This window comes from Dermatophagoides farinae, chromosome 1, assembly GCF_024713945.1.
Source record: "Dermatophagoides farinae isolate YC_2012a chromosome 1, ASM2471394v1, whole genome shotgun sequence".
Taxonomy (NCBI): Eukaryota; Metazoa; Arthropoda; class Arachnida; order Sarcoptiformes; family Pyroglyphidae; genus Dermatophagoides; species Dermatophagoides farinae.
The window spans coordinates 5,183,264-5,203,964 of NC_134677.1; the positions used below are offsets into that span (position 1 = coordinate 5,183,264).

Here is a 20,701-nt window from a genome sequence, read left to right on the forward strand (position 1 = left end):
GCTATCGATACAATCGATATTGAAAAAGCAGCGGGTTTTCATAATCAATGAATGTTGCACGACATACAAAAATGTATCGACAAAGAACTTGGAATTATTTCTATTCTTATTTTTCAAGGAGATGTTCGACATTAGAACAACTGAAAGATCATTCCATTCTTGACCGATTAACGAAATCAAGCGAAGATGTTGCTTCTTTTATCCGTTTCAATCGGATTATTCAGCCGATTGACATTGAACGTTTTCGTGAACTTGTTGCTGATTCAAAAGAAACGGAATTAAAAATTCGGCTAATATGCTGTGAATATGAATATCTTTGCCGTTTAAACTCTCGTACACCTTCAAAAATATCAATTGAAAATATGAAAATTATGCTTAACATGAAATCTTCAGAACAACGTCAAATTTTATTGGTCAAATCTTATTTTCGGGAAACGGTGAAAATGCGTTCCAAAGCTAAAAAATTGATCAGAAGAAAATTAAAGGAACAACAATCTACGTCCGAATTATCAACCGATCTAACAGGAATTTTCGATTCCTCACATAATGACGCCCAAATTCGTTATGGCTTGTGGAAAAATTGTCTGTTCAGTCGATTTACCAAAAGTCCCCGATTGATATTACAATCTGGAATAAATTCACAACTATGGGGTCCAACATTAGCCTTTGATTGGCACCTACCCGAACAAGTTCTAATAGAAAACAATAGCGAAAAAAAGTTTATTGCAAATCGAGAACAAAACATCAAAAAGTTAGCTGATTCAATATTCACTATCTGCAACCATAATCTTAAATCCTTCCAATCATCCTTTAACGTGGTACATTTGAATTTGACCAAAGATCTACCAATACGAATTCTTCCATATCTTCAGAAATCGTTAGAACAATCATTATTAGATCGTACATTTTTCAATTATAACCACAATTCTTATCAAACATTTTTCGGTGATAAAATAGTCTTCTATATCGATCCTTATGCATCAAAAATTTTGACGAACGAAGATTTAAAGATACAACAAGATTTGATTTTTATATTTAATCCTTACTCAGAACTAAAGGGTTTGAAATTGAAATTTATTGAAAATATGTTCGAATATAAGAAAAATGAATCGAATGGTGATGATAGGATACGATTTCGGCGATTGCCCTTACACGATCTGGTTGTAGCTCCAAAACAAAGATATTTAATTCTATCATTTTATATTGAATGCTTAAGACAAGTTATTTTCGATCAGATCGATTGGATTGAAGCTTTGTACAAAAATGTTCCGAAGAAATATTACAAATAAGAAAATTTTCCTAAAAAAGCTGAGACTAATTTTGATAAAAAACATCAAGGCTAAGCTTCCCTTCATTTTCTACCAGATATATGACATCAGCTAATGTTTGTTCAATTTGTGTATCAAAAACGGCATCACTCATTGGACGATATGATTGCCCGAATTCAGCATCATCATCTGGTGGACATTGAAAATGTGGACCGAAATTAAAATTCAGTGAAATATTTTTGAACAAACTAGCTGCTGGATAGTAAAGGCCACTGTATATATTGTTGTATGCGATACCGATTTTCTGCCCATTTCGAAAGTAGACAATTTTAGCTGCTTCCAATGATTTCAATTTAGCTACAGCTTCACGAATTGGTTCGTCTTTTTCTTGAAAATATAGGAACGATTTAAATTTAAATAAAGGTTTATCCTTATATGTTTTTGGCAATATGCTGGTAGCGCTGATCAAATCTTTCGGCTGCGGTAAATGAATTAAACAACCGAGTACATCTCCTACACCATATCCACCTTCCATATAATGTTTACCAATACTTTCATGAAATTTTGTACCCTTTAATGATCGACAAGAATAGCCAAACTTATCATACCCGATAGGTGTGAACAACTGTGCCAATTCTTGTGCCCAGCCTATCCGACATGCACTATCTTCGGACTTATCGATAATTCGTGCCTCATAATACCAAGTACCATGTGATACACCATAAGTCGCCCGTATGGAACTATAGCCTTTTTCGCCCGTCACAGTTTTACGATCTTCAGATATTTTTAAATAATGAGCACGATCATTCATTGATAGCAAAATATTTTCTGGCATCAACTTTCGACACAAAAAACCTGGTATTTGCTTGCCAGCAAATTCGTGCCTTTCATCAAATTCTTTTCGTGAAGGTGCATTATCGTCTGGTTCAGCCAATATGTAACGAAACCCTTCTTTGTTGAAAAGAAATTCCGATGGAAATCCACTGGCTGGTAATTTCGGTATGGATAGTTCAGATTTTTGTCGTTTATTTGTTGGTATCATTTCATTTCCAACTTCCAATTGACCGGTTCGTTTTTTCATACCACGCAATGAACGTGAACTTATATTGGCGTTGGCATTTTGTCCACCATTAAGTTCCTTGAGATTTTTTAGGTTTTCATAGTTTGGAGCAATACGGCTAAGATCACGATCGCGAAGTGTGACATGTAAATTGTTCAGATCATCATTACATACGAATGTATCGCTATCTTTTTGCATTGTTTTTGCGACTGAGGAATGCCAAGTATTTTTCTGCGGCTTCGGTTTATTGGCCAGAATATTCCAATTAACATCAATGAACGGGATAATTTCTTTGTCTTTGGAAAATGCTATCTGTTCTTCAGACGAATGGACATGTATTAGATTGGCTATTGCGGTCTGACAAATTTGAGAGAAATCTGAAATAAAGATGATCATTCGGTTATTAAAATGATTATTACTCATAATTTTCACTACTTACTTGTTGGGGTTCGTTTAAATGATTCTAAACTGTTTGGTGAACATTTTCTACAGAAAAATACATAAGTAGTTAGAAATGGGATCAACCGATGCGCCAATCCAGGATTGACACAACGTTCATGGAACCATTTCATGCATTTAGCACAAAGTAATTCTACTTTGCCTGGATTACGATCTTGGCCACAATAACAATTTTTTGGTTGCAAATAAAACATTTTATTGTTGCCATTGTTGATAGAATTCTCATCCATACCGCATCTATACAATTAGCGTAATGACATCAAAATTTTGTATCAATCAAACATGAAAACTTACTTGTCATTCGATTCACTAGAAACTAGATTACTATCTTCATTATGAAAGCCAACATAACAATCATCAAATTTCATTAAATTAGATGCATCATTACTACTTTGGTCATTTATAGCATCCATTGTGGTCAACATGATCCAAAAATGAATGATTTTCAACAAAATTGAAAAAACTATAGTACCAAAGATTCATGAAACAATGATCATGATTTTTCTACAGCTGTTGCCACAGCGTGTACCGTACATACACAGAGAATAAAGTTTGCGGTGTACACTGCAGGGTTTCAAAAAATTCAATTTTGCTGTTTACCCTGCAATGAAGGGACCGTTCATATACAATGTAACTTAAACTGCAAATTTGAATTTTTTGAAACCCTGCAGTTTGCCCCCCCAATCACTTCATTAATTTTACCCCCATATTAGGATTAAAAAATTTTATTCAAATTAATATTAAATTAATAAAGCAATGACAATAATTAAACAACCAAATTATACATGATCCAATTTTTGTCTGGTCCATAGTGATCCATTTATAAATCAACCAATGACCATGAGCATATGTCCGTCAATCCAATCTTTATGATCCAAGACTAGTTGTCGATCTTAAATAAAGAAATTCGTTAGTTATTTCAATCATTTCAATCAAGAATCGCATACCATGCAAATAAAAATCTATCGTAATGGCCATTCAATTTTCCTTTTCCAAAATGAATCTAGAAAACGAGTCAAGAAAATAGTTATTAGTTTGGGTAATCAATTGAACAATTTACATGACATGATCTCTGATTTTTCCAACTGGCTTGATTCCAGATTCAATTTCCAAAATGTTCACCTAAATGGAAATAAATATTAGTTTTTTGGTCAATCAATTCATTCATTTGCTTACCATTATCAGTTTCAACTATGTGTTTCATTTCGTGAATCTTCGAAAATTAATCATGCTTGTCAATTGCTTCATTGGTTTCAAAACTTCAACTAGCATCAAATCCAATAGGAAAAAGCTCAGATCATGTTCCTAAACCTATCCTATTCCTAACTTAAAGTTGAACATTACCGAGCATTTCTTGAATCTGATGCCACTGAAGACAGAAACCGCCAAATCAATAACAAACATGATGAAAAATCGAATTTCAGAAATAAATCTGGAAAAAACAAAGCGTTATCAAGTATACAATATCCAAACTTACCAAATAGCTATGGATTTTTCTCATGTCAATGAGAAATCGGTAAAACTAGAAATTGAAAGTTAGTGAAATATCATAAAATGAGACAAACCCGAAATATTGGTTAACATTTGTGATGAGTACCAAATAATCATTATAACCCGATAAAATTGAGAATTTCATGATCATTTCATCAAAAATGAACAAGACGAGTGACGAAACTTGAGAAAAAAACGAGCATTTTTGCACAAAGACAGCGAGTAGAAAAAGTCAACACATGAAGTGTTGTGTGATTTAAATGATAAATATAAATATTTTACAACTATAGTTGTAATTTTAAATTCGTTTTTGTCGTTCGATCAATAAAGTCATATTTTGATACTCGAGATTAATTTGTTTAATAAATAATTGGGGGGCAACTTTATAAGTGATCGGACAATTATGGTCCATACCACCATCCTCCCCAACAAATAGGTTTTATAAGCGAGGGGGAGGCAAATTTATAAGTGATTGTCCACCATCCACCCCCAACACTGACTTTTTTAAATTAATTTATGCGCAAGTGTAAATGTGTATTTGATAATTGGGGGGCATATTTATAAATGATTGAACATTATCCTCCCCAACAAATAGATTTTATAAGCAAGGGGGAGGCAAATTTATAAGTGATTGTCCACTATCCACCCCCAACACTGACTATTTTTTAAATTACTTTATTCGCAAGTGTAAATGTGTATATGAATAATTGGGGGGCAAATTTATAAGTGATCGGCAATCACTATCCTCCCCAACAAATAGGTTTTATAAGCGAGGGGGAGGCAAATTTATAAGTGATTGTCCACTATCCACCCCCAACACTGACTATTTTTTATATTACTTTATGCGCAAGTGTAAATGTGTATATGAATAATTGGGGGGCAAATTTATAAGTGATCGGCAATCACTATCCTCCCCAACAAATAGGTTTTATAAGCGAGGGGGAGGCAAATTTATAAGTGATTATGCGCAAACCACTATCCACCCCCAACACTGACTATTTTTTATATTAACCCAGGCGGCCGCGATGGGATTTGAACCGACGTCGAATGTGTATATGCGTGTATATGTGTTAATGTGTGTAATGGGGGGAGGCGAATTTATAAATGACTGGATGATTTTCCCCCAGACCATTATCCTCCCCCATAATATAGTATCCATAAATGGGAATATATAAATGATATAAATCCCAATATCTACAGGAATACAACCCTTTTCGCTGTCCCGATTAGCGCTGTTTCGATATAACGCTGTGCAATTACATTACATTGCAATAGATTTTTACAATGTATATGAAGAGTAAAAATGCATTATGTAAATTATGCAAAAATAACCCCGCTTTGCGCTGTTGTTTCACTTTACGCTCAATATTTTTGGAACGTAACCCCGCGTTAAGCGGGGTTTTACTGTAAATATTGTAAACACTGTAAACACTCTCAGAAGTGAGGAGTGAAGAAGAAGCATAGAAAATAGTTACGAAAAAAATGAGAGAAAATTTGTACAACCAAAGTAACAATGTTGGAAGCATAGAAATAAACCATGCGCTGTAGCCGGGTGGTGAACGATTTATTCGATAGTATCCCGATTTTTTTCGATTGTTTTTAGTTTCAACAAATCACGTGACTATCATGACAATCGATAGTATCCCGATTTTTTTTTTGATTGTTTCATTAAACGATTGTTTTATTGATTTTCGGAATAAATCCGCAAATTAAAAAATTATTATAAGATAAAATAAAAAATACAAATTCAAATTAAAAGCCACAAATTGATGCATTCTTGAGATAAATTATAAAATGAAGCCAGAGAATTTGGATAATCCAATGGATGCCTGTGAATGGAAAAGATAATTAGAATCGGAATTGATAAAAATTGAATAATTGAATATTTCAAGGGTCTTTACTCGGTTATCCATATTCTCGTAAATGATGATGATGACAAAAAGTTGAGATGGCCAGATTGACTTTGACTGATTGATCATTCTGCGATCGTGCACTTGTTAATGCCTAACAAAAGGAATGGTAATTAGAATATGAGTTGATGAAAACTCAATCATTTACCATTCATCCAGAATGTTGTGTTCATCTATGATTTTCATTATTCCCAAGTTACGATCTGAAATTAGAATGTGAATGAGAATTAGAACAAGTCACGTTGAAATAAAGAAATTTACCATTAAATGAAAGATTCATCTGAATATCCAGATCCTTTGATCAGAGCGATGAGAATTCGAATCCATCGAAATGATTGATTTTCATTTTGTGTGTGACGGATGAATGTGGCAAAGATTGAACTTGATCATCAGTCAATAATTATGATTCATTGATTGAACATTTCGAGACAGAGATGAACATTTTAAAAAGTCGATGGCCAAGTCAAAGTGGATGTCAAGAATCAAACATGTCAACAAGTGGCCGAGTTCAAATTGGCAAGTCGAGATGACAGTCAATAAATAAATAAGTCAAGTTGCAATACGAATATGTTTCGACTAATCATAATGTTCATCTCTGTCTTGAAAAGTAGCATCATTGAATCAAAACGTTCAAAAAAGACCAAGTTCAAAACATGCCTTTGAATTTCGTAATGATAATATTACATCTTCAGAGTTTTGACTAAAAGCCTGAAAAAAATGAAGAATAATATCGAAAAAACTGAATGAAATTCAAAATCGGAGGTTAACCTTCCATAAGAAAGCGAGTTTACCATTCTTTGATGGAGGTTAATATATGTAACTTTCCAGTTTAGCCTGCAAGTATGCAGTTTACATTGTAAAGAAGAAGCGTAACCTGGAGCCTGGATTGTATACTGCATATATGGAGTGTTTTTAACACTCAATCTTGAAGTTTACCCTGCTTACTTTCCTCTCTGTGTAATGTACATGCACGGACTTTTCATTAGAATTTGAATTTACGCGCGAGATATCCTGTTTCAACGATATGAAATATTTTCATTGTCATTCAAAAAAAGTCAATGCTAACAGACACAAGTTAATCTAAAATTTTGAACATTCTAAATATTTTCTTCTTATCATACCGTTATATTTATACTTAGCTGATGGCGAGGATGATTCATGATTTACAACTTAGTATTCATGGTAAGCTTTACGGACAAAAAAAACTCGTCCAATATTCAGCGCACCGCCCATCAAACACGATTTTCAAAGTGTATGAACGATCTAGAATGCTGGAGCCAAATACAATTTTTTTACATTCATGGAATTGTCGATTAACATTTTTTTTCTTATATATTTCAAGTTGAAATTTTGAACTCGGATAAACGACCATCGGCTACTGTGACGTCAACTCATGTTTACTAATTTAACATTACCATTCATCAATCAATGATATACATTTACTTTTATAAATAAATAAAAAATTTCTCTCACACAAAAATAATCTCAAATCATTTAACATAAGCAAATTTTTTTTTATCAATTTGACGATCGATCAAAACTAACTAGTCAGTCAACCATCAATAAGTAAGTGAGTAAGTTAGTATTCAAAAAAAACAATCTTTGTATTTGAACTTGATATTCACCTAACAATTCAATTTACCATTTCAGATTCATTTTTTTCGATATATCTCCTAATCTAATTTATTGTTCAATATTGATATGCTATAGTCCTTTTTTATTAATTAAATCATCAATCATTATATATTTTTTTTTCTTTTATAAGGGTAAAAATCAAAATCAACAACTTGTTACATATCACACGACGCATTTTTATCGAATTCATATAAAAAGAAAAAAAAATCGAACTATTGCATTGTACATCCATCATCAATTTGAGAGATTAACCTAACAAGCAGATATAAACCAAAAGCAACGTCATGAATAGATAAAAAACGGTATTAAACTTATTAGATCCATTTATTATCATTCCATTTTCATTATGGTCTTTCAAAAACGATCATTATTTTTTTTTTGCAACAGACATCATCATACATGAAATTATCATATTGAATCCTCATCGAAAACTAAAAAAAATTTTTCACTATGAAAGTTTTTGCTGGTATTGAAGGGTATGCGATACGAATTCTAAAATTCGAAAATTTTAATACCTAATAATATAATGCAATTTTATTCGACCGACAGTGGCGCTTCATTTTCTAAGGTGGCATTGTTAGATGAAAATGGTTGCATTCTATCCCGTTTGGATGCTGAACCCGGATCAAATATTATGGTATGTACTGATGATAATTTACCTTGTTAATATATAGACAAATTTTTTGATACAATAGCTTATGTCCAAACAAGAATGGGTAGATCGTATCTATCAGATGGTATTAAAAGCAACCCATCAATTACCTAAACGACCAAATGGCGAAGGATATCAACTCGAAAGCATTGGATTATGTTTGAGTGGTTGTGAAAACGAAGAAGAAAACTTAGAATTATGTGAATTGCTCAAATCTAAACATCCTGAATTATGTCAACGATATTCGATTGCATCCGATACGATTGGTAGTATGATGACTTGTAACCCGGATGGTGGCATTGTTCTCATTGCTGGTATGTGTTTTATTTTTTGATTTTTTTTACTTTTAAACATTGTAATTTTTGGTTCCAAATTAGGAACTGGATCAAATTGTTTGCTCATTTATTCAGATGGTAGCCAATCTCGTTGTGGTGGCTGGGGCCATATTATTGGCGATCATGGTTCAGCCTATTCAATTTCTATTCGTGCGATTCGTTATATTATTGAACATGAAGAAAATTATGCACCAATCGAATATGATGTTAGTAATGTTCGTGAAATTGTTTTCGATCATTTTAGAGTGAGTATTTAAAAAATAAAAAAAAAATGTATTAAGATTAAGATGAGGAAAACATTTCAAAATACATAAAAAAACAAAAATTTTCATTATCACACAGATTGACAATTATTTCGATTTGATAAAACCACTATATCAGGAATTTGATAAGTCCTACATTGCACAGCTATGTGCTCGTATCGCTAAACGTATGTATGACAAGATGATAATATAATCTTTAGAAAAATAACTAAAAAATTTTCATGATAATTTTATTTATAATACTGACATTGATTTATTTTGTATCAAATCACAAAATCAGTTGCAACAGAAAAAAATGATCCATTGGCACTGAAATTATTTAATGAAGCTGGCAAAGCATTGGCTCAACATGTGAAAGCATTGTTGCCAAAAATTGTATGTAATCACTTGATTCATCTTGGTCGATTCAACATATCGATAATTTTTTTGCGTTTTCCATAGGAACAAGATGAAATATCAGTGATATGTGTTGGATCATTATTCAAAAGCTGGTCACTGTTGGAAAATGAATTTTTAAATGAAATTGGCCACATTCAATTGAAGCTCAATATGCTTTATTGTAATGCAACCAGCGCTATTGGCGCCGCTTATTATGGTGCCAAAGTCATGGCTAAAATCAAACTACCCATCGATTATGAAAAAAATTACCAAACGTTATGCTCTTATCGTGATGGTCAAAAAGTTTACTAAACAAATATCAATCAACTTTTTTTTTAATATATTTCAATAATTTTTGCCAACTATTTTTTCAAGAAATAAGAAAATTATTTACAATGCATGCATTTTCAAAAAAAAATTATTAATTTTTTCACAATAATTCATCATCACACAAAAAATCAATAATCAATAAAAATAGATTAAGATGAAAATTCATAAAAAAATGACAAAAACATCCAGACACAGATAAAAAGTTTAAACAAATGACTAGTTTTTCAGACATTAATCACATCAACAAAAAACATTCCATCATAGCTGAAAGGTAATAAAATATTTGTGAAATTAAACAATTCTCACTCTTCTTTATTGATTTTATCAATAAAACGTTGTAAATCAACGGCAGGCTTAATTGGTCTTCGTGGCCAAACACGTAATTCTTGAATTTTTATTGTTTGATTATAAAACTTTTCCATTCGCAATAATTGTGGATAAAGTTTTTCTTCAATCCATTCTAGTTTTTAGATATAAAAAATTAAATCGTCTTTTGATCAAAATCTAATGTTAGTAAATGTCAATAACCTACCATAGACAGTATATTCATCGTAAATTTCGCCCAGAGCTGTGATTGCCATTTTGACCAAAGATTTTAATCCATACATGACATTGGCATAATCTTGTAGGCCTAAATATTCATATGAAATTAATATTATTGTGAAAAAATGAATTTGATTTCTCCAAATTCAAATGTCAATTACCTTCTCTGATTCGCCATGGGCTCGTTATATTATGTCTATAGAAGCGAAAAGAAAAAATTTAAAGATACTCCAATGTGAACAATAAAATATGCCAACTGACCTGAAATTATAATCCGTAAGCCATGCTTTATGTTTAGTTACATCATATAAATAATCATCTACACGTTTATTAATATTTTCAAACTCTTGCATAAGCCGAAATACTTTTGATCCAGGAAAATCACAATTAATTAGATGAGAAAAAGTCGGATACTGTGTAAATAATCGAGCCCCCATCGTATTATAGGTATAATCAAGTTGATGAGGACAATTCATAAGTTGATGAAATTTTTCCAACAATTTCGATTCATATTTTCCATTAGTGGCGGTTAACAAATCAATGACCAAGGATGGAAGACCAGACTATCGAAAAGAAATTCAATGAGAATCAAGACAAAAGATTTATTATCAAACAAATGAAATCTTACAGGTAAAAGTTCACAAAGTGTAGCCAAATGATCATAACGTTGCCAACCGGTAATAACTAGACCACGAATTTCTTTAAAACTACTTTCCTGTTCATCCAAAGCTTTCAGCCAGGCGATATTATTATCCAAATGCATTTTAATATTGGGAACAGTCAATGTTTCGCCGAAGGCTCCTGCAAAAAAAAAAATACTTTTTTTAGAAAACAACGAAAACACATAACAAAACTTGCCTTTAAAGGCACTAGCACCCCAAATTTTGGGAAAAGTTTCAGCATAAAACATCCAATTCTGAGTAGGAATGAAACGATAAATGTCATCGACATAAGTCCAAATCATTATTTCAACGCCAATCTTATCCAGATCATAGGATTTTACGAAATCAGGTGAAAATTGCCTCAGCATGTCATCCCAAATGATGGATGTCACATTATATTTTTCTTTTATATAAGTAGCGATTCTTTTAACTATTGAAAAAATGTTAGATTAAAATTCGGGTCCATTAAGGAAACAATCTTACCATGATTAAGAAATAGTTCATCACGTTCTTTGTGTTTACAACGATCACAAATACCTATTTGATATACCTCATCACAGCCAATATGCAGCCATTTCGAATCTGGATGTGCGATCAACATTTGATCGATCATGTTCGTTAATAATTCATAAGTATCATTGCGACTTGGACAAATAGCCTGTGGAAATTCATCCATTTCTCTTAGATGGCGATAATGTTCAAGCTTAAGGAAGAATTCCAAATGTCCCAATGTTTGAACTAATGGAATAATTTCTAGACCATTTTCTTTTGCTAAACGTTTAATATCTTCAATTTCTGATAAAGAATAGGCATTATCAGCCACAGCATGCCGTAAAAGTTCACCAGCATATGGAAATGTATCTTCATATTCCAATAAGATTCCATTTGCACCGGCTTGTCTTAATAATGGAAACAATTGTTGTAAATATTCAACTTTTGGTGGAGCACCTTTTAGATCCAAATGGATAAAACGATTTTTCGGTATATAGGCTTTATTTTGTTGTTCATCGCCCGGTGGATGTATATACACTACTGATTGTCGTCTTATATTGTCATTGTCATTATTATAGCTATTGGACATGTAGTTATCAGCTTTTAGGTGTTGATGGTTTCGTAAATTCATTTTATCATCATTGTTGTTATTAAAAGTATCGCCATTATCTTTATTGGAAGCGGCCAAATGTTGCCTTTGATGTTGTTGTTGATTATATTGAAATTTGTAACTCGGTGAGAATAGAGATGAAAATACATTTAAACGTGAATTCTGAATGATTAGAAATTACATACGAAAATCAAGCTATAATTAAAATATAAGACTTACAGTTATAGTGATTGTAATGATCAAAAAAATCAATACGATGGATAATAGCAAAAATTTACGACGCCAAATACGATTAAGAAGACAGAATGAACATGAATGATGATGTGGGTGGTGATGTGGATGAGAATTTGCAAATTTTTTTTGACTCATGTTTGAATGGAAAATTGTTTTTTTCAGAAAAAGGATTAAAAAATGTTACAATTAAAGATTGAGCAAATTAATTTTATAAAAGTAACAATTTTTAAAAACATCAAAAAACGAATGTGGCAATGGAATCAATGATAAATGCAATTACTAATGTTGTTTGATCCATTTGAATGAATTCGAATAACTTTTTCTTTTCACAATATTAAAATGCCAGTTAAAAGAATCAAATTCAATTACATATTCGTAAATGTGAATCTGAATAAAAATAAAGAGAAAAATTCACGACCACTTTATTTTTAGAACCAAAATTAATTTGTTAATAATGGCTATGAATGATTCTGTGAGTTGAATTCGAAAATTGTTCCAAGATCGAATTGATTGATTGATCAACAACGTGCACGTTTATAATAACTAATTTAAGAACGTATCAAATATGATTAAAATTAAAAGGTAACTCAATCATTATTTTTCTGACTGATTATTGATTTAACTATTTTATTGAGCCAAGCATTTATCGAATAATTTTTTTTCCAAGCATCGATACTATCGATTCTAGATGGTTACATGAGTTTGATTGAGATTGTTGATTTGATCAATTTTTAGACATTTTGGACTTGAATAAATCGATAAAATTCAAAATGAGTTATCAACACCAAGGATCTCAATATCACCAACATTCTCATCAATCAAATCAGATTGACATGGATGCCGAGATGAGCAGGTATGTTTCCATTTATTTGTATCTGATTTATAAAATAAAAGTTTTTTAGATTTGAAAAAGAAGTGCTTTCCGTTTCATCAAATGCTGGCCCATCATTGTCATCAACATCGTCTAATTTTCCCGTCCATTTTATACCGCATCAAATTCAACGACAGCTACCTTCACAACGAACACAACAAGCAACTTTTGTGCCAGCCGGTCAATATGCTGGTTCTTCATCGAATTCAACGACCATTCAATCATCATCGAATCAAGGCCAATCCACCGTGAATTATACTGTCACACCTATGCAGGTTCCATCAAATGTTCAGCAAATTTCAACAACACCTACTGGTCAACTTATATTGACAAAGACAAAATCGAAAAGTGACAAAAAAGGTAATAAAAAGAAAAAGAATCTACGAATTGCTGGTGGACAAGTCTGGGAAGATCCATCGCTAGAAGAATGGGATCCGAATGATTTCCGTTTGTTCTGTGGTGATTTGGGTAATGATGTATCCGATGATGTCCTCACAAGAACTTTTAATAGATATCCATCGTTTATCAAAGCTAAAGTTGTCCGTGATAAACGTACTAATAAAAGTCGTGGTTATGGATTTGTTAGTTTTAAAAATCCAGTTGATTTTGCTCGTGCCATGAAGGAAATGAATGGTAAGTTTCGAATAAAAAATCATAAGCAAATTATGTTTAAATGATTTATTTTTTTTTACTTATGAATACAGGCCGATATGTTGGATCACGTCCTATTAAATTACGTAAATCGAATTGGCAGGATCGTAATGTAGAAGTGGTGAAGAGAAAAATGAAACAAAAACAAAAACTTGGCTTCATCTAAAGATTTTCATTCAATAACGTTAATAAAATTTTCACTTTCCATCGACATTGTATTGTTTTTTTTTAAAGATGGGTATATCACAAATTTCATTTGGGAATTTTTTTTATGAATTTCAACGCAGCGGAATTGATACAATAACGAGTTCGTTTGGGATAAGGACCATCATCGAATACATGACCTAGATGAGCATTACAGGATGAACATGTAACTTCGGTTCGAATCATATCTGTAAAAGATGAATGAAAAAATGGAATAAGATTTTTTTGATTGAATGAATGCAATCAAAACTCACTATGCGATAAATCTTCGGTGAGGGCTACATTATCTTGTTGCACTGGTTGTTTGAATGCGGGCCAACCACATTCAGTGGGAAATTTAGAATCCGAAGCAAATAATTTTTGCTCACAAACAATGCATATGTATTCACCAGAGTCTCGATGTTTATAGTATTCACTCGTGAATGGTCTGGTTAATTGAATTGTTTAGTAATCCATATATAAATCAAATTAATTTCCAACCTTTCAGTTGCTTTCAATTGGGTCACAGCATATTGAATGGGTGTCAAACGATTCTTTAGTTCATTATCGTCGATTTGAATCTTAGATTTTTGATTCGAATCTATTGGCAAGGAAGATGACGATGATTGTTCTGATTGGCCAGAATTCTGATTTGTATTGCCCATGATGATAATACTGCTCACCAGTTGATAATGATGACGATAATGTAATAGAAATACTGATAAGACAATTTTTCTTGTATTTGGAATTCATATAAATTTTATAATTTTCAAACAACAGCTGTTGTCTGATGTTTTAATAATTCTTTCACCAACAGATGGCAGGACTATGATACCACCATTTTGTTGTGATAATGAGATCAAAATTCATATAATAATTAAATTAATGCACACATTGTTGATTCATTTAAATGCCGAAATTCAAGCTTGTTCAAATCAAAGTTTTCGTGATCTAATTTTTTCGGAATAATGTTATCCTGTAAAAAACATTCAAAAGTTTTTGATATTGAGTCTTTGTCAATGCCAACGATTGTTGACAATCGTGGCGAAGCCAATATTATTATTGATGAATCAAAAACCGATTTTTGTGATGATGACTATTGCTTAACCGAATTATTTATAACAACGTTAACTCTTCGGTGCTATTATTGTCAAAATGGTTTTCTTCGTTCTGTTTCTTCTACTAATAAATTTGTTTGCATCTCATGTGGCAAAATGATACCTGATCTATCGTTCGTGGTTCAATCGATTATGGATAAAGAACATGATTTTGAATCATGTCATGATAGATTTCAAAATAATGAAGAGAAGCTTCCCCATTTGGAAAGGATGCAGCATAATTTCAATCAGCTAGAAAAATTACTATCTGCTTATGATATTCGTTTGATAACTTATGCTCTAAAAATGGCCCGAGCATTTCATTCTATTAATCAGCTGAATAATTCTATTTATTATTGTCAATATGCATTACGTATCTTATCCTTTTATTGTTTGGATTTCGTTTTGGATAATGAACGCGAAAAATTCTACAAAATTTGGATCGAATTGCAATTGTTACACGATGAACATTTGAAAGTTCAAGAGCAAGATGAAAATTATCGTTTGTACCTTGAGAATTTTCAACGCTTCAAATCAAAATTGAATGATAAAGATTCGATTACAAACGAACCAATTATCAATGAATCGCCTACAGGTGATGCTGATGATCAAAAAAAATAACATCAAATAATGTCACATTTTTTATTACATATAAAAACATTGAAATGGAAATCGATTTCCATTGTTTTGTAACAATTATATTTTGTGTAAACATACGTTTTCAATTATCAAATTTGCTTTTGAAAAAATTACCAATAAAATATTTTCATTTTGAACTATCTATCAGCCGCAATCAATCGTTCATTGATCAAAAATCCGATTATATCATTTTCATGTAACATAACTGACATGACGACACTCTTGACAAAAGTATAGACATGAAGATCTTTAAATCCGGAAAAATCATATTTTATCAGCAGTATAATCGATCAGCTGTAATATTCCCGTGTTATTCGTTTAGGATTATAATATCAGGAAATGCATGCTAAAAAAAAAGTTCAAAAAAAAAAAGATTTTATCTTCATTCGTTATTCATTTCATCTAAAGTTGAACTTTTTTTTCGTTGCTGTGAAACATAGTTACAATATGATGGTGGATTATATATGTTGATTTTGATTTTTTGTTTTTGTTTTTCCATTGTCTACCATTATTCAGACAAATATTGTCTTTTCCATTAAATTTACAAAAAAAAAGAATAGTTTTCGTTTTTATTCATCAACAAGTTATACAATGATCTATGTACTGAATTTTTAATTATGATACCATACAACTTTATATATTTTTTGTGTGATGTTTCTGTATGTGAATTTGATGATAAAAATCAACATAATAGTTATGATGATAATCCAATGATAGTATGAGGAAGATAATGTTTAACTTTTAATTTTTCATGTTTAAAATACTGATCATCATCATAATGTTGATAATAATGTTTATAAAGATGATGAATAACATAAATGACAATCTTTCCAAGCCATTCATAATTAATGATGATTGCAAGTCCGTTTGTTGATTTTTCTTTTCATCTTCCTACTTTTGTTTTGTTGTCTCTCTTTGTCTTTGTTTTATATTATTATTATTTTTGAATTTTTGTTTGTAACAAGTTTGTATTAATGATAAACATTTGAATTTTAAATTTCAAATCATCCACTCATTTCTAGAAAAAAAAATAAATTTTTTTGCTCGTTCCATAGACTACCAGCTATGTGTGATGAATACTTATTTCTGCCTTTCACATCATAATGATATTAACATGGTACATGATTGTAAATGAGATTTTTTGTGATTTTTAAATACAATGCTGATGGTCATTATGGAACATACAGATAACATCCTCAGACAATTTTCCGGATTTTTATTTTCTTACTTATTTTGTATGTTTGAGATTTTGTGAACTTTTAAATTGTTCCTGGTTGTTAATGCATCTTTTATTTGTGATCGTTTATCAAGGTATCACTGTATTGTGGAAAAAATTTTACATATTTCAAGTTTATCCTTACAGTAGATTTTTTATGCTTTTTTGTTCTGTTTTCCATTATTCAGAAGCTAAAAAATTTTTTTTTTGTAAAGTAACCTTAATTTGTGTGTATTCTTTTCGTCAAGTGATCAATCAATGATTTTCCATCCATTAGTATTTGGCAGAGATTGATTAAAAGATTAGTGATTATCATGTTTTTGGTTTATTATAATTATTTAAGGATTTAGGTGTTTTTTTTGAAGATCTAACGGCAAAACCTGTCAAATAAAAAGGTAGCAATTTGTTTTTATGAATATAATGTGTGATGATAGTCACCTTGCTTACGATGACCGATCTAATTTTGATAATTTGATGTTTTCAAAGAAAAAAAAAATTTCTAATTTATTTTTTTAAAAATAATTCAATCATTTTAGCATTTTTTGTGACTATTTTTGGTTGTGATCATAAAATAGTTAAGACTTTTTGTCTGTTGATTTTTTGTTCTTCATCGGAATTTCTGGGTATTTTTGGAATGATTTCAAAAATATCTATGTGTTTATGTTGTAAATAATAGTATCATAACAAGTTCATTATCTACCAGCAACAGGTTGTTATGAATAGTATGTTTCTTTTCAATAGCTATCCTTCAAATCTAGATCTGCCCAAAAAAAAACTATAGCTAAAACATTAACTTTTTATCATTTCAAAATTCAAAATTAGAATCTATTTTGACCCTGATGATTCAAGTAAAGATTTTGTTATTTACAAACTATACATACATATATATATGTTCCAAAAACCCAAACCTGCATAAATAAATGCAATGATTCTTTTTTTAGAAAGTATCCTTCATTTTGTGTGAATGAAACCCAATGTGAAAAAATTGATGATAATATTACTTTTGATGCATAGAATACAATTTGGTATATGTGATATTCACAATGTCATTTTCACATGTCACACTTAAACGTTTGCGTGTTGCGTGCACGCGTGCCATTGATTACAATGTTTCATAATGTTATTCCAACTTTCAATGATTCAAACATACATGAACACCTTATGATAATGTGTTTCTCTTCATTGTTGTTATTTTTGGCATCTGTTTATGTAAAAAAAATTGTCTTTCTAACAAAATTTCGTTCTTTGTTGGTTTGATGGGCTGGTTTGATTCCTTGCGTGATGATAATTTATGAAAAAAAACCTATGAAGCCATCATTATTGGAACTTTCATAATTACTAGTTGTTTGTTTGTTTACTTTATCCCAAATTTTTTTTTTGAATTTCAAATCAAATGAATCGTGAGAAGTGATAATCCTTAAAAGAGTTAGAAATCCATGAGATTGATGCTGATGATGACTTATCGATAGTGATGATGATGATGATGAGAAAGTAGTTTTTTTTATTACTACTGCCAATCGATCAAAAACAGAAAAATTCAATGATAATTACAACAACAGGTGAAAAATGAATTGAATGTATGAATGAATATTATCATCAACTTTAAATCAACAGGTTGTTGACATTTGTTTTTGTTATTGTTGAATGTCATGAAATTTTTATTTGAAGCATGATGAATTGAACATTTTAAAGTGGGCAAAGTTTTTATTTGTTTTTTTTTTATTTTCACTGTCTGCTTGACCATATTTATAATTGTCTGCGTTTGTGATTGAAGGCCATAGGTCATCTGATCATATTTTCTATTTTTTTGGAAATTTTTTTTTTGTTCCTCATGTCTTTTTTTCCAAATTCAGGTTAAGTGTGTGTGTGAGTCTGTGTGATTTAAGGATTGTTAATATTTTTTATGATAAAATTATTTACCATCATGATGATCAAAAAAACAACCTACGAGTAATAGAACTAAACAAATAAACGAGATACAAACGATTGATTCAAACATCACATAATAATTTGAATAAATTTTAGAATAAAAAATCGAATATGAAATAACCAAAAGGAAAGAAGAGAAAAAAATGAAAATTACGCACGATCAACAGAAAAAAAATGAAATAATATAATTTTAAGATTCGAATTTTACAAAAAAAAAATGAACATTCGAATCTTTTGTTCACGAGTTTACGAAAATTTTTTTTATCCTCCAATAAAATCTTTTGATTTTCTTTTTTTTTCTCTCTCTCTTTTGTTCATTCTGATTATGATAATGACGATTTTTTGACTCATCAAAATCTTGCACAATTTAATCAAACATACCATTATATTAAAGATGTTAGAGTGATGTACGAACGTGTGTCTTTCACACTTTATTGACCAATGAAGTTATACAAGATTTAGATCCATCAGGCATAATTTTTTCTCACAGATTATTGCTTTGGATCATCATATCATATTTTTTTTTATTGCATACACATTATAAAATGTTGCTGTGTATATGATGAGCCAACAACAACAAAAAAAAATATTTTTGACATGACAAATTTCGAATCGTGCTTTTGGATTGTTCGTGTTAATTTTGTGTATATTGCCTATTATCATCATCATGATGTTTCTAACCGTTTTTTGGGCCATAATCGTTGTTTCATGACCCGAAACAACTTTGACTTAGCTCTTCATCGGTAAACCTGATGTGAAAACCGAAAATTCATTTTTTTTTGTTTAACAAAATCCCAAGTGATTGATAAAAATGTCACGAATGAGCTGAAAATTGTTTTTCCATGTCACGCACATTTTTAGTATATTTTTTCTATAGATTTTGCTTATGATGATCGATTTGAAATGTTCATCATCACATTTGTCCGTGATCTTGGCTTTTTTAGGAAAATATTTTTGTTAATTCTAAAAAAAATTTTTCTCGACAAATTGTTTATCGATCAATATTTTTGTATAATTTTTTTTTTTTGATTGATGACCATTTGTTGGTCTTTACCATATTTGCCTGCTAAATAAAGCAAACAATACTGAAATTATACAATAATTCATAATATCTATCATTTTTTATGAATGGAAAACCTTTTCGTATTCATATGAATCTTTCGATATGGTTGTCAAGTTCTTTGTCATATCGAATGTTCATAATGTTTGGCTTCAATTTTATTCAACCACGACGACTATGGTGATGATGATGATGAAAATCGATCCATTGTCATTATTTTCGTAATCAAAATGAACTGAATAGTGATAATAATATGGTCAAATGGTAATGATAATGAATGGATATACTTGTGGTACCCACTTGAATCTCTCCCAAAGAAATTATTAATATTCAATAGATATATTGTGACAAAATGCTGATGATGATAATAACAATGTATTAACAATGAGTAAATGAATGAAAGAATTGTTTCGAGATCTAGTGATCTGAATATAATCATCACTCACTCACCTTTAAGCCATTTATTATTATGAAGATAATGATAAACCATTTTAGATTAGAATAATAATAAAATAGTAATGATTGCTGGTTATGGAAAATTTTTGATGATAATGGTGGTTGACAATCCGTGTGGTCGTCATGCCATTGAACTATTGAAATAATATTTTACTTTTTTTTTTGCTCGTTCTTTAAACTGGGACGACACACCCAATCAATTGTATACTGTACTAATGTGGCTAAAATGATGATGATATTTGGCTTGTCTGGTCTGTTTGTACTATATATCAGTTGA

General features: G+C 30.7%; 6 protein-coding genes and 2 long non-coding RNA genes across 10 annotated transcripts; 3 read left to right on the forward strand and 5 right to left on the reverse strand.

The window, feature by feature from the left end:
* Window positions 1–72: 72 nt before the first annotated feature.
* Window positions 73–1,704, forward strand: LOC124492399 (uncharacterized). Its single transcript, XM_047055269.2, has one exon. The coding sequence runs from the start codon at window positions 363–365 to the stop codon at window positions 1,287–1,289; it is 927 nt and encodes a 308-aa protein (XP_046911225.2). The 5' UTR covers window positions 73–362; the 3' UTR covers window positions 1,290–1,704.
* ash2 (Set1/Ash2 histone methyltransferase complex subunit ash2) lies at window positions 1,027–3,348 on the reverse strand. Its single transcript, XM_047055259.2, has 3 exons — window positions 3,082–3,348; window positions 2,768–3,024; window positions 1,027–2,705 (listed from the first exon to the last, which is right to left on the reverse strand). The coding sequence occupies exons 1-3, from the start codon at window positions 3,210–3,212 to the stop codon at window positions 1,315–1,317; spliced, it is 1,779 nt and encodes a 592-aa protein (XP_046911215.1). The 5' UTR covers window positions 3,213–3,348; the 3' UTR covers window positions 1,027–1,314.
* A 148-nt stretch (window positions 3,349–3,496) lies between these two features.
* LOC124492400 (uncharacterized) lies at window positions 3,497–5,409 on the reverse strand. Its single transcript, XR_006959032.2, has 4 exons — window positions 3,964–5,409; window positions 3,848–3,909; window positions 3,735–3,790; window positions 3,497–3,679 (listed from the first exon to the last, which is right to left on the reverse strand). It is a non-coding gene; the product is annotated as an uncharacterized LOC124492400 (long non-coding RNA).
* A 578-nt stretch (window positions 5,410–5,987) lies between these two features.
* LOC124492401 (uncharacterized) lies at window positions 5,988–7,449 on the reverse strand. Of its 2 annotated transcripts, XR_006959034.2 has the most exons (5): window positions 7,310–7,449; window positions 6,450–7,199; window positions 6,337–6,391; window positions 6,180–6,282; window positions 5,988–6,107 (listed from the first exon to the last, which is right to left on the reverse strand). It is a non-coding gene; the product is annotated as an uncharacterized LOC124492401 (long non-coding RNA). The 2 variants fall into 2 exon arrangements; XR_006959033.2 differs by having other exon boundaries at window positions 6,450–7,441.
* A 229-nt stretch (window positions 7,450–7,678) lies between these two features.
* On the forward strand, window positions 7,679–10,061 carry Nagk (N-acetylglucosamine kinase). 2 transcript variants are annotated; one of them, XM_075735289.1, is made up of 9 exons: window positions 7,679–7,758; window positions 7,954–8,125; window positions 8,211–8,299; window positions 8,373–8,460; window positions 8,519–8,789; window positions 8,853–9,055; window positions 9,153–9,240; window positions 9,354–9,448; window positions 9,515–10,061. In XM_075735289.1, the coding sequence occupies exons 3-9, from the start codon at window positions 8,274–8,276 to the stop codon at window positions 9,761–9,763; spliced, it is 1,020 nt and encodes a 339-aa protein (XP_075591404.1). In that variant the 5' UTR covers window positions 7,679–7,758; window positions 7,954–8,125; window positions 8,211–8,273; the 3' UTR covers window positions 9,764–10,061. The 2 variants fall into 2 exon arrangements, with proteins under 2 accessions (XP_075591404.1, XP_075591403.1); XM_075735288.1 differs by having other exon boundaries at window positions 7,744–7,762.
* Window positions 9,771–12,969, reverse strand: LOC124492390 (hexosaminidase D). The gene is made up of 8 exons (XM_047055258.2): window positions 12,308–12,969; window positions 11,470–12,250; window positions 11,183–11,416; window positions 10,953–11,125; window positions 10,586–10,887; window positions 10,486–10,520; window positions 10,314–10,412; window positions 9,771–10,241 (listed from the first exon to the last, which is right to left on the reverse strand). The coding sequence occupies exons 1-8, from the start codon at window positions 12,455–12,457 to the stop codon at window positions 10,084–10,086; spliced, it is 1,932 nt and encodes a 643-aa protein (XP_046911214.1). The 5' UTR covers window positions 12,458–12,969; the 3' UTR covers window positions 9,771–10,083.
* A 36-nt stretch (window positions 12,970–13,005) lies between these two features.
* LOC124492394 (RNA-binding protein 42) lies at window positions 13,006–14,051 on the forward strand. The gene is made up of 3 exons (XM_047055265.2): window positions 13,006–13,175; window positions 13,225–13,826; window positions 13,898–14,051. The coding sequence occupies exons 1-3, from the start codon at window positions 13,093–13,095 to the stop codon at window positions 14,008–14,010; spliced, it is 798 nt and encodes a 265-aa protein (XP_046911221.1). The 5' UTR covers window positions 13,006–13,092; the 3' UTR covers window positions 14,011–14,051.
* Window positions 13,871–14,816, reverse strand: LOC124492395 (peptide methionine sulfoxide reductase MsrB). Its single transcript, XM_047055266.2, has 3 exons — window positions 14,529–14,816; window positions 14,303–14,475; window positions 13,871–14,236 (listed from the first exon to the last, which is right to left on the reverse strand). The coding sequence occupies exons 1-3, from the start codon at window positions 14,690–14,692 to the stop codon at window positions 14,097–14,099; spliced, it is 477 nt and encodes a 158-aa protein (XP_046911222.1). The 5' UTR covers window positions 14,693–14,816; the 3' UTR covers window positions 13,871–14,096.
* Window positions 14,817–20,701: the final 5,885 nt, after the last annotated feature.